This window comes from Microtus ochrogaster, linkage group LG5, assembly GCF_000317375.1.
Source record: "Microtus ochrogaster isolate Prairie Vole_2 linkage group LG5, MicOch1.0, whole genome shotgun sequence".
Lineage (NCBI taxonomy): Eukaryota > Metazoa > Chordata > Mammalia > Rodentia > Cricetidae > Microtus > Microtus ochrogaster.
The window spans coordinates 39,496,284-39,509,999 of NC_022031.1; the positions used below are offsets into that span (position 1 = coordinate 39,496,284).

Here is a 13,716-nt window from a genome sequence, read left to right on the forward strand (position 1 = left end):
CCCCCCTTTTAGTTTTTCGAGACAGGGTTTCTCTGTAGTTTTGGAGCCTGTCCTGGAACTAGCTCTTGTGGACCAGGCTGGCCTTGAACTTAAGAGATCCGCCTGCCTCTGCCTCCCCAGTGCTGGGATTAAAGGTGTGCAGACAATAAATAATTCTAATTTATCAGTCAATTGATGGTACTTCTGGTGAGATAATAAGTACAGTGTGACTCAGGGATCACAACAGTAGTGGTTCAGGAACCCTGGGTTTGGGGAGCAGATGTCTTTGAGTGTGGTACTTGCTCTGGAGTGGTCATGCAGAGGCAAAGTCCACATGCATAGGAACGCAGGGACTCCACCTCAGTCAGGAGGTTCCAGATTAAGGGGTGTTTGTGGGGACTTTGGAAAATAGGAATGGCCACCACTGGGAGAGCCAAACTGGATCAGCAGTTGAGTTTGAGTTTAGAAAAATGGAAACTCAAAAAAAGAGAGCACAGTGAGGTGATTGGGGTAAAATAAATGTAATTAGCAGAGCTCAGGTACCAAATTGTGCTTGATGTATCCTGGTGACAGTGGCCAGACTTGTTTGATGGGGAAGAGCTAAACTCTGAGGAACTTTGAAATGCTGTGTCACAGTGGTTGACTGTGGAGTAGGTCATGGGGAACCACTGACTTTTGAGCAAGAGAGAGGCAAAATGAATCCAGTGGTAGACTGGAGATGGCTCAGTGGGTAAAGGACTTGGCAAACTTGAAGCCTGAGTTTGAGAGCCAGTCCCACATGGCAGGAGAGAACTGGTTCCGATAAGTTGCCCTCTTACTCCGTGTTGGAGCTCACACAGAAAGACAGAGATGCTGTGGTAGTTACTGCCTACTGTAGGTGGTGCCATCCCGGCCATCATTCATACAGTGCTAAACTTCCCCACTGGGCCTAACTTAACATCAGTATTTTTCTCAGCCTGGCACTCTATGCAGAGAGTTCTCATTGATGGTAATTGGCAGCCCTGGCGAACTCTCACAGTAGGCAGAGAAGGCAAAAGGCTTGCCTGTTTGAGTAATGCAGATGTGAGAAGATTTGGCCTTGAACTGCATTAGCTCTAAGTCTGGGTATAGGGATGTAGGTTTTAAAAATTCAAGTAAACTTGCCTGCTGAGGTTAACGAGATGGTGAGTAGCGCTCCATGACCTCAGCCTCCAGGCTGTGTTTAGTGTACTCTTAGTTTGCGTAGGGCAAGGATGAAGGGAAATAAGGTATTCTGGTGGTAGTGTTAGCATAGGCCCCTGTCCTGTTTGTGGACAGTATTCCGTAAAGCTTATTTACTCCTGGCAGAAATGATGAACTATGCTGTGTGCTTTTTAAATTTACTTATTTCGGAGGCTGGAGAGATGGCTCAGTGGTTAAGAGCATTGCCTGCTCTTCCAAAGGTCCTGAGTTCAATTCCCAGCAACCACATGGTGGCTCACAACCATCTGTAATGAGATCTGGTGCCCTCTTCTGGCCTGCAGGCATACACGCAGACAGAATATTGTATGCATAATAAATAAATAATATTTTTTAAAAATTTACTTATTTCTGGAACTGGAGAGGTGACTCAGTGGTTAAGAGCACCGGCTGCTTTTTTAGAGGAGCCAGGTTTGATTCCCAGCACCTCATGGTGCCTCACAACTGTCTGTAACTCCATTTCCAGGGGATCTGACACCCTCTTAGTCTCTGCAGGCACCATGCATGTATGTGGTAAATGGACATACGTGCAGACAAAATACACGTATACATAAAATAAAAATTATAAAAACATTTTGATTGAGAATGTGTATGATGTTTGTGTTGGGGTGGGTATACATAGTGATTATGTAGAGGTGGGTGTGAGTTTGGAGGTCAGAGGACAACTGTGTGTATTTGGTTCTCTTCCACTTCTGTGAGTTCTAGGGACCAGACACAGGTCGCCAGGACTGCAGGGCACGTGCTTTTACTTGCCGAGCCCTCGCACTGGCTCCTGTGACATGTTCTTACAAGTGAAGCTCAGTGTCAGGAGTTACGTCCTTCCCAGCTTCTGCTTCATTGGGACTTTATTTGTAAGTTTGCAAATGAGCTGTCGACTGTTGCTGTGTAGTGGTGATAAGCGACGTAAATTATATTCCAGAGAACACCTAGCTTGTCTCTTTGTTCCTGCTTCCAGGGTTCCTCCCTGGGCCTGGTATGTGCTGTTATAAAATTTGGATCGTAATGTTGTTTTTGCTAACTTCTTTTGCCTTTTAAATGAATAGTCAAAGAATCTGAGCCTGGAAGATATGACCACAAGTGCTGATAGCTGTGTGGCTGGATTAAAAGACTCTGAACTGTGTGAAGATAATTTATCAGCTCCCCAGACACCACAGGTGGGTAGTTTTATTACTACTTAACGCAGAATGCGTATCTTAATTATAAACACATCTAGTCTACAGGAATCAAGTTCCGTGCTTATAAATTTGTTGAATCTCTAAGCCACTGAAGACATTAATGAGAGATTATTGGAATAGTAATGAAAGAGAAGTCAATGATTTCAAACAAAACCAAGATTCCATTTTGGAACTCTTCATTGCCCCTCCCCTCTTAAATGAAGTATAATTTGTATATAGTTAAGTTGTATATAGTTGAAGTTCACCCTTTTTAGTGTTTAGCTCCATGTGTTTGACAACACAGAGCCATCAGAAATTGTGACACAGTAATTCCGTTGCCTTTCTCCCAGTCGCTCACGCCCCTTTGTATGAATTCCTTCTCTTAATTCAGGGCAGCAAAGGATGTTTTTCTCCTCTTCTGTTGACTTTTTGTTTTAGTCCTCCTTTAAGTTTGTTGGATGTTTTTGGTGTGTGATTCACAGTTTTCCACTATATGTGGGACTTTAGGACCATTTTTTCTAATTTTTTTTTTTTTTTGCTCCATTACCATTGTGTCTTTATTCTTTCTCCTTTCTGGTCTTCAGAGTAATTTGATCCACTTGTTTCCAGTTTGCTGCCTCCCTATCTAATGGCTCCTGAGAGCACTGAATTATTCTGATGAGTCAGTCATCTCTCTGCGTCCATCCCATCCCCCTCAGCCCCCATCTTTCTCTGTATCTGTCTGTCTGTCCGTCCTTTCTTGACAGGGCCTCACTATCACTGTGCAGTACTGGCTCCCCTAGAACTTGCAGTGCAGCTCCCAGACAGCAGTGATTCCCTCATTCCTCTGCCTGCTGAGGTTTGAACTGAAAGGATACACCACCATGCCCAACTAATTAAAATTACTATACTTCTCAATTCTACAATTTCTGAATAGTTCTTGTAAATAATTTTATCTCTGTTGAGTCTCTGTCAATTGTGGTGTTGCCCTTATGCTATAGTTCTCTAGAGTCCCAGCCTCATGCGGTTGTGTTGATGTGAATGTTGAAGTTGAAAAAAATTTAGCAGCAGCAAAATGTTTATGAGTATAAAAAGATCAAAGATTAATTTAACATTAGCATGTCATGAGTTTAACGTGTTCCTGGTTGTGTTCGCCTGTATTGTATCCTGTGATTTCACTGTAGCCTCCCTGCTGAGCAGTCAGCATGTGCACTGTGCACCACGAATGCAGCAGGTACTCCACAGGAAGCTACGAATGTTGCTTGAAATGCCTTGGTTCAGATTTGAGGCTCGCTGTCTGTGATAAGCTCTGTCCTAGGTAATTATTTCCTTACACTTATCTTCCCATTTGAGAATTCCATTTTCATTTCTACTTAGTCTGCTATTTTATATATACCAAGTTTTTAAGTTTTATCCTTTTTTAATTTCTGGGGCTAATACTCTTTATAATCTACCAGAGTATTTTGTAGACTTGTTCTTTTGTTTGTTTGTTTTGAGACAGGGTTTCTTCTCTGTGTAGTCCTGGCTGTCCTGGAACTTGCTCTGTAGAACAGGCTGGCCTCTGAATTCACAGAGATCTGCCTGCTTCTGCTTCTTGAGTGCTGGGATTAAAAGCGAGTGCCACCACCACCTGGCTCAAGTTGCTTTTATATTTTGGGTTTATTTTGATTGTTTGGTTGGTAGGATCTTGCTATATTATCCAAACTAGCCTCAGACTTTAGACTCAAGTTATCCTCTTCCCTCAGTCTCTTGAATAGCTGTGATTATAAAGGTATACCACCAATATCACCATGTCTGACTGGAAATATATAAGTATAAATATATATGTGCTTGTTTTCCTTTGAACTCTTGGAAGTCTTTGAGTGTTAGGTTAAGGACTGAAGGTGTTGGTTAAGGTAGACTGAAGCCTTCTATACTACATAAGTTTAAGTCTGTAATTAAACCGTGGAACTTGGGCCCTGAGTTAATATGACAACTTCATTTTCTGACACGTTGTTAAAGGACACTTTGTCCACTTGCTCTGAGGACCAAGGCGAAGATGGACACGTCTTACTGACTCCTCTGGGGTGTTTCTGTTCCACTGTCTTTCGCTTTACCATAGCCCCTCCTGGCTCTGTTTGAGAGCTTTGCAGAGGCCCCAGGTCTCTGTGTTTCCAGGCTTGTCTAGGATTAGGTTGTCAGAGGTAGTAAGTTTCAACATTGACTTCCTCCTTCTGTTTTCAGTTTGGTTTTCTTTACTTTTTTGTAAGCTCAGCTACAAATTTCAAAGGATTAAAATAGTTTTGATGTGGAGGCTGGAGAGGTGGCTCAGCAGTTACGAGCAGTGGCTGTTTTTCTGGAGGCTCTAGGCTCTAATCCCAGTATCCACATGGCAGGTAACAACTGGCTGTAACTCCAGCTACAGGGGGCCAGTGCTGCCTTCTGTTCTCTCGTGCACACAGCACACATGTGCTGCATGGACATACACACACCCATGCTCATAACATAAAAATAATTAAATCTTTGTGCTTTTTTTTTAATTTTGGAGACAGGATTTCTTTGGGTAGCCTTGACTGTCCTGGAACTCATTCTGTAGACCAGGCTGACCTCAAACTCAAGAGTTCTGCCTGCCTCTTGAGTGTTGGGATTAAAGTGTGTACCATCCATCTTAGATTTTAAAAAATGTTTGTAATCGTATCATTTCTATTAAAGTATATGTGTGCATGTGTGTGCATGAACATGCGCACGCGTGTGTGTGTGTGTGTGTGTGTGTGTGTGTGTGTGTGTGTGTGTGTAGGACAGAGGTCTATATTTGGTATCTTCCTCTGTTATTCTCCTCCTTATTTTCTGAGACCAGGTCTCTCATTGAGTCCTGAGCTTACCAATTTGCTGGAATGGCTGGCCATTGTGCTTTAGGAATCTGCTGTGTCTGCATTCACAGACATACCTGTCACGCCCAGCTTTTCCGTGGGTGTCGGGGTCAGAGTGCAGGGTCTCTGGTCCTAATTAAATCAGTTGTCCTTTCCTTCAAAGTTTATTCTTTTTTTTTTTTTTTTTTTTTTGGTTCTAATCACTGAGAAAACTTATTTTGGTGTATATTAGAGTCAAACCAATGCAAAGTGGGCGTAAGAACCATTACTTGGAGGTTATGTGTGGTTCTTCTCAGCATTGTCTGGAATCCTAAGTGTGTTAAGACTCCATCTTAGAATGTTGATCTGCCTGTGCTCAGGAGACCTGGGGACATGTCAAGTGTCCCGCTGTCCCGCAGTGTGCTTTTGGTGGCGGTTCATTTTAATAAGAGCGGTGCAAGTTGACTTGCTGCTTATTAAAGGGTAAAGAATTGGCTTTTCTTCCTGCGTCTGCTTTATTTAGTACCTTTCCCTCCAGGTTACCAAGCGTTGGGCAGAGTCAGATGGTAAGGCATCTCAATCACCAACTCCCGCAGTATGCAGACCATCGGCAAATAAACTAAAGGACAAAGAGAATGTGTACACTCCCAAGTCTGCTGTGAAGGATGAAGAGCACTTTGTGTGCCCTGAGCCAAGGACTCCAGTTAGTAAGAACCAGTATAAGAGAGAAATGCTCACTTCGCCAAACCGTTACACAACGCCTAAAAAAGGTATTTACTAAGAGAAAGTGCACAGAGATCTCAAGGTTCAAATGTGATTCTTACTGTTGTAATGAACGCACTGACTTCTGGAGGTAACCAGCCTTGTACTCTAGCTTCCAGGGCGGGTCAGCTCCCGTCATACGTACTGGCATTGGTGGAACTGGAGACAATGTGTAACTTGTAATACTTTACATTTATGAGTGTGTGTATAAGCTTTGTGTGTGTGTGGCCCAGGGGCGGAAGGATGTTACCTGAGGAGGCTTAAAGACGTGGTGGGTCCCCTGGAGCTGGAGTTACAGGTATTTGTCACCACCTGATGTAGGTCCTGGGAACCAAACTACGGTCCTCTCTGGAAGCACAGCAAGCACCCTGAGCTGCTCAGCCATCTCTTCAGCCCCTCTCTCCCATCTGTGATTGAATCACAGCATCACAGGATAGCAATGTAGAGCTTATCGTGTCTCCAGGAGTGGAGTGCAGTGCTGAGGTTGTGTGTACAGCCTTAGCCTCTTCACTCCACTGAGGATGACTCAGGCTGGAGTTTCTACTGGGCTCTTCTCACCATCTGGTTACTAAGAAGTAACCTGGCTGTCCTGCCTGCAGTAGGGCCACCAGAGTCCAGAAGGCAGGGGGTCTGTAACTCCCCCCCAGCCTTCACACGACACTTCTTTTCCTTGGCTTCCTCTACCAGTTATTTAGACTGACCTTTCAGGACACATGGTTGGCTGTCTCATCTGGACACATTCTGCTGTGCCAGTGTTAAGGCCACTTTGCTAGGATCAGGTCTCCCTAAGACAAGTGGTTCATGTATGCAGGAGAGCTCTGTCATGTTTCCTGCAGGCTTTGTGCTGTAAGCGAAGAGAGAAACTAGAGCTGGAAGCAATTTTATTGACCTTGATCTATTGTCTGTGTTGGTTTTAACAGCAGCAGCTAATTTATCATCCCTGCAGCAATCATGTCCTTCTGTTGTGCTGTATTGAGATCCTAATGAACCCCAGCGCTGAGGTTGCCGTGTAAACTTCTGTTAAGCCCCTTCTCCCATCGCACTTCTAGTTTGCTAGTAGGGTTGACAGCCACTTCAAGAGGTCATCATTGTACGTGACAACATTGTGAAAGTAAATATTTGCTAGAGTTCCATTATTGTGTTAATGAGTTTTTCATTTCATCAACACATGGTCTTCTCCAAACGTGAGTCCATTTTGGAATGATGAGGTGTGCTTATATGTGGCACTAGTCTCAATAAACTACAGGATCTCAAGTGGTTGTCATTTCATCTTTCCCCAACAAAGATTTCTCTCTTTTGTTACCCCTCTTACTATAATTGTGTTGTCTTTTAATTTATTTATCTTTGCTTTTTGAAGACTGTCTCATGTAGCACAGGCCAACCTTAGACTCATTGTGAGGATGTAAGTGAAAATGACCTTGAATTTTTTTTTTTTCTTCGTCCCTCTGAGATAGGGTTTCCCTGTATAGCCCTGGCAGTCCTGGAGCTTGCTCTGTAGACCAGGCTGGCTTTGAACTCACAGAGATCCACCTGCCTTTGCCTGGGATCAAAGACGTGCGCCACCACTGCCCAGCTGGCCTTGAATTATTTTTTTTAAAAAAAATTATTTATCTGTATTTTATTTGCATTGGTGTTTGCCTGCATGTATGTCTGTATGAGAGTATCAGAGTGTTGAGCACCATGTTTTTAACCACTGAGCCATCTCTCCAGCCCCCTGACCTTGAATTCTCTGTCCTTCTACTTCCAAGTCCTGTTGGGTTGTAGATGAGCACCACCTTGCCTGGTGGAGACAGACAGAGAATGAGAGTGCATGTGTCATTCTTGAGGAGCCACCTACACTACTGAGACAGGATCTCAGTGGGTCCTGAGGCTTGCCAGTTAGGCTGAGCTGGCCAGCAGACTTGAGGGACCCATCTGTCTCTGTCTCCCCAGTGCTGGGATTAGAAGTTTATGCCAGTCCAATCCAGACTGGGTTTTCTTTCCAGCAGTGTGCTAAGGACTTTAACTCCAGTCTCCATGTTTCTGTAGTCAGTGCTTTACCAACTCAGGGTTTCCCCAATCTCATACAGAAACTAAAAAGAAACAAACAGAACAACAAAAACCCTTTGGCAACATAATCTTTTCTTATTATATTTTTTTTATTGTTGATGCTTTTAATTTGATTCTAAAGGTTTTTGAAATGTGGGTAGTTTGAGATGTAGTTTTCAGATCTTGTTCCTGCAAGACTATGTTAGTGAAAAGCTGAATATTGGCTGTTCGTCTTTAAACAGAAAGCCTCCACAGAGTGCAAGGGGTAACGATGTAACTGGGAGCTTCCACCAGTGCATCTTACTTGTGTTTTGTTTTGACATGAATGGTAATTCTTATTGCAGCTCCTGTGTAGTCCAAGCAGTGGTAGTCACAGGTCTGCTGCTGTATATGTAGCACATTCTCTTAGGATACAAAGACTTTTTAAAAACAGCTTTTTAAAAATTACTGTTGTTCTTATAAAGCTCAAGAGAATAGACTTTATTAGTTAAAAGCAAAACAACCCCCCCTTAAAAGTTTATTATCATTGTTAGCACTAAAGTAGATAAAACCTGTGTGTCTGTGTATTTTCCGGGGATTGAACACAGCCTTGGGCGTGCTAGGCAAGTGCTCTCCCACTCTGCTGCCTTCCCCAGCCAACAGAACCTTTAGACATAAAATCAAAAGGCCGCTCCGTTAGTGGTAACCAGATCTGCCAATGCCTACCCTGTTTAGGGTAAAGTGTAAAATTCTAGAATAAAGATACAGTCACATTAACAAAACTCATGATAATTTTTTTTCAAACTTAGAAGGGAATGAATTTCTTTATCTAATAGGAATTAAATGGGATTGTAAATTGAATTAACACTTTTCAGTATGCTTCAGTTCGCAGTGAGGTTCATGTCTCATTTAAATATTTACATGTAAGGCAAAATGATTTATTTTTTTGAGGGTGTTTTGTTTGGAGACAGGGTGTTATACACCTTAGGCTGGCCTTGAGCTATGGAGCATCCACTCCTGAGCACTGAGATTAAAGGTATGCTTTACAGCACAAGGTGATTTCCTTCTTAACATTGGTCATCTGGAAGCATTTTCCTTACATAATTGGAGCCAGCAATTTTACTTGCCAAGTGGTGCCAATATCTTGGAGTCAATGAGGAAAGTGATGTATGTATTATTGATTGAGGTGTTGTCAGCTACACATGGTTTGTGTTTGTTATTTTTTTTTTTTAATAGCTAGAAACCAGTGCCTAAGAGAAGCCCCAGTCAGAACACCAGGGAATTCCACAGGGGCAGACACAACAACGGGTGTCATTAGCCCTGAGAGGCGGTAAGTGTTGCTTTTCAAACTCCCAATTTTTAGTGTAGGTCATGGGACTACTCTTCACCCATGAGGAAGTCCCAACAGGGAGTGGAGACAGACGCTGCTGGAGCTGGACCGCTGTTGCTAGAGGACAGGCTGTGGCTGAGCACGGTCACTGCCACTGCTGCGCCTTCCTGGGGCGGGGTAATGAAGCCGGTAAGCTGTGGGACTGGCACCTTAAGTTAAAGCACCGCAAGCTGGAAGACAGACTCCCTGCCTGTGGCCATGCCTTCCTTCCCCAAGGCCCACTTGCTTGTGTGGCTCTGCTGGTAGAGGGTAGGTGTGCACTAACAGTCGCACTCCCCAGGATGGTAAATACTCTAATTCGGCTTACAGAGAAAACCAGCTCACTTCTCTTAGGTGAAAAACCCCAAGGCATAAGTGAGCCTTTTTTGCATTTCAGTTGTTTTTAGATGCACGATTTATTTGGAGAAGTAAAATATAAACTATTAGATATGCTGCAGTTATTATCTTTTTATTTTTAATGTCTTTGATATTGTGGGTAAGAAGATAGTTTCACTCATTGGAGGTGTACACAGAAGTGTTTCAGAGTAAAAGTATTATACCTTCAGGAGGCTGGGCAGGCGTGCACAGGGACTGAATCTGTGTATTGTCTGTATACACAGAGAAAGCCATTGGCCAAATATTAGTAGTGGTTGACCCTAGGAGGACAGGTGAATGTTCATTGTTATGATATTCGCATGTTTCTATGTTTGAGTTGAATAAAAAAGTGAAAGCTGAGCCTTGGCATAGACTTGGAATCCCAGCTACTTGGGAGACTGAGGTAAAAGGACTGCAAGTCCAAGGCCAGCCTGGGTAACTTAATGAACCTGTCACAAAAATAAAAGGTAAAAAGAAGAGTGTGGATAGAGCTTATTGTAGAATGCTTTTCCAGTATAAATAAGGACCTAGGTTCAATTCCTGCTATCTCCCAAATAAATAAACAGAAATGAAAGGGTAAGTAGTTTGTTGGGAGATGGCTTTATTATACCCCTCCCAGAGAGGACTGAGGTGCTCTGGCTCTGTCACTCTATTGCAGCCAGCCCTTGGGTGTGTAGAGGGACGGGCTCAGGAGCCGCGAGGGCAGCAGGACAGTGGCACTAGTGCTCCGTTTGTTTTTAAGGTGCCGCTCAATGGACGTGGACCTCAACCAGGCACATATGGAGGATACCCCTAAAAGGAAAGGAACCAATGTGTTTGGAAGCCTTGAGAGAGGACTGGATAAGGTTCTTACTGCACTTACTAGGAGCAAGAAGAGGGGCTCTGCCAAAGATGGTCCAAGAAGGCGCAAGGTAAGTGGTCCAGAGTCTATTAAAAGTTCAGAAGCTGACTCTTAACTAGGTGTCTCTTTAACCCCAAGCTCTCTGGCAGGGTCTCTAAGCCGGGCTGCTCCTAAACCAGGGCAGTCTTCTTTCCTCAGCCTCCTAAATACTGGGGTTACAAGCATGTGCAGCTACCACCCCCTCACCTGGTTTCACTGATCCATTCTTTCTCTCTTTCCGTGTGTGTGTGTGTGTGTGTGTGTGTGTGTGTGTGTGTGTCTGTGTCTGTGTCTGTGTCTGTGTCTGTGTGTGTGTCTGTATGTGTGTGTGTGTCGCTGCTCGTTCGTCCAGTGTGGGATCCAGGGATTAACACAGGATGTCAGGTTTGCATGTCAGGAGCTTTTACCTACTGAGCCATCTTGCCAGTTCATCCTTTTGATTTTTAAAAAGAAGGAGAAATGTATGGCCAGGCGATGGTGGCGCACACCTTTAGTCCCAGCACTCAGGAGGCAGAGGCAGGTGGATCTCTGAGTTTGAGACCAGCCTAGTCTCAGCCAGGGCTACACAGAGAAACTATGTTTTGAAAAGCCTAGATGGGGGCTGGAGAGATGGCTCAATGCTTAAAAGCACTGGCTGCTCTTCCAGAGGTACTGAGTTCTAGACCCAGCAACCACATGGTGGCTCACAACCATCTGTAATGAGATCTGGTGCCCTCTTCTGGCTTGCCAGCATACATGCAGACAGAATACTGTATACATAATGAATAAATAAATCTTTAAAAATAAAATGAAAAAAGAAAAACCTGGATGGATAGATGGATAGATAGATATCTAGATGGATAGGAGAAAATAAAGAGAAGTGTATCTAATAAATTTACTATTTTTTTTAATTATCTATTTTAAATTACCTATTCGTTTATACACATTTTTGAATAGTTAATACATGCATGTTCTTATTTGGTGGGCTTTAGGAATGCAGAGGTGGCCTGGAGAGGCACAGTGGTTAAGAGCGTTTGTTGTCTTGTAGAGATCTTGAGTTCAGTTCCCAGCACCCATATGGTGGTTCACAAACATCCATAATTCCAGTTTCAGAAGATAGGTTGTCCTCTTGTGGCCTCTGTAGACACTAGGCACACATGTGGTGTATAGACATGCAGACAAAGCAGTCATACACATAAAAACCTAAAAATAATTTTTTTCAAAGAATGCAGAGGTGATTTAGTCACCCTCTTCAGAGAACATGTATTTCATATAATTCAGAACCACAGATAGTGATCACAGGACAACGTAGAGATAGGGAATCATGGGATCTATGAGACATACATATATGCTAAGAGGAATTAAGAGCTGCCTTCAGGTTTGGAGACTTGAGCTCAGTTGTCCTGTTTCTGGTATAATGAAGAGTAGTCCCTGACACAGATACTTTTATAGGTTCTCATGAAATATTTGCATGCATGGGAAATGAATTGAAATTTTTAGAAACAGTTGTTTATTGTGTGTGCACATGCATACCACATGGAGATCAGAGGACAACTTATAGGAGTCTGGTTTCTTTTCCACCACGTGGGTCCTGGGGGTTGAGTTCAGCCCATCTACCTTGGGAATAAGTACTTTTACTCACTGAGCCATTTTGGAAGTCTTAGTTTGAACTTTCTTTGAGTTGTAGTATGTGTAAGGAAAATGGGGAGTGACAGCTTGGGCAGACGGGCTGGACGGTCGTTAAGGGTCTGGCTAAGAGGTTTGCATCTTGCTTAATAACCCTGTTACACTTTTAAGAGTGTAATCTATTGGTGTAGACAATATACTTGGTGGGGAAAGGAAAAAAAACAAGCTGTTAGCAGTGTCTCAGTCACTGTTTTAATGCTGTGAAGAGACACCATGACCAAGGCACCTCCTATAAAAGGAAGTGTTTAACTGGGGGCTGGCTTAGAGTTTCAGAGGTTTAGTCTATTATTGTCATGATGAGCATGGTGGCAGGCATAGCAAGCAGATGCTGGAGCAGTAGCTGTGAGCTACATCCTAATCTGCAGGCTCAGGGAAAAAGAGAGCTACTGGGCCTGGCTTGGGCTTTTGAAATCTCAAGGACTATTTTTAGTGACACAACTTCTCTATCAAGGCTACACCTCCTCCTAATCCTTATAATCTTTTCAAATAGTTCCACTCCCTGGTGACTAAACATTCAAATTTAAGAGCCTCTGGGGACCCATTCTTTTTCAGACCCCCAGAGGCTTGTAGCCATGTCATAATGAAAAAATGTCTTTAGTCCATATTCAACAGTTTCCATGATCTATCACAGTCTCAACATTGTTTAAAAGTCCAAAGTTCAAAGCCTCTTCTAAGACTCATGCAATCTCTTAACTGTTACCCCATGTAAAGTCAAAATAAAAAGCAAATCACATACTTCCAATATACAGTGGCACAGAATGTACCATTCATTGTATGGAGGAAAGGAAACATAGCGAGCAAATTCTACACGAAGACCAAAAACCAGCAAGGCAAACTCCAAATTCTGCATCTCCACATCTGATGTCAGAGTGCTCTTAGAACTCAGTTCCTTCTAGCCTTGCTTCAGCACACTCCCTGTTAGTAGCTCTCCTGGGCAGGCATCCCACTACTCTGGCATCTCCAGCATCTTGGGGTCTATAACACAGGCCAGGCTTCACCTGCACAGCTTCACACAGTGGCCTCTCTGGACCTCCATGTAGGGACACCCCTGACATGCCTGACCTCAGCAGCTTTCCTTGCCATGGAGAGAGATTCCACGCCTTTCCTGTATCGTTGACTCTAAAGCCAGAACTGTGTGTACACATGCACACGTACAAACACACACACTGAAATGCAACTTAAAAATTGGTAAGAAAGGAAAATGAGCATGTAAAATTGACACGAGGCTGATGAGATAGCTCAGTGGGTAAAGGTGTTCAATCCCTGACCTCACATAAAGGGGAAAGAGAAGCAGCTTCATGCAGTCCTGCTCTGACCTCACACACATCGTATCTATACACACACTTTTTTTTGGACAGTGTTTCTCTATGTAGTCTTGACTGTCCTGGAACTTGCTTTTTTAGATCAGGCTGGCCTTGAACGCAAAGAAATCTGCCTGTCTCTGCCTCCTATTATTAAAGGCTTGCATCACCATCCCTGGTACTTTTTTTTTTTTTTTTT

General features: G+C 43.4%; 1 protein-coding gene across 1 annotated transcript in view; it reads left to right on the forward strand.

Annotated features, from left to right (window-relative positions):
• Positions 1-13,716, forward strand: part of Melk (maternal embryonic leucine zipper kinase) — a 69,191-nt gene that overhangs the window by 51,046 nt on the left and 4,429 nt on the right. The window contains exons 13-16 of the mRNA XM_005362115.3: positions 2,241-2,351; positions 5,697-5,928; positions 9,164-9,257; positions 10,414-10,582. Coding sequence (XP_005362172.1) covers positions 2,241-2,351; positions 5,697-5,928; positions 9,164-9,257; positions 10,414-10,582 — 606 coding nt within the window. The remainder of the gene's footprint in view (positions 1-2,240; positions 2,352-5,696; positions 5,929-9,163; positions 9,258-10,413; positions 10,583-13,716) is intronic.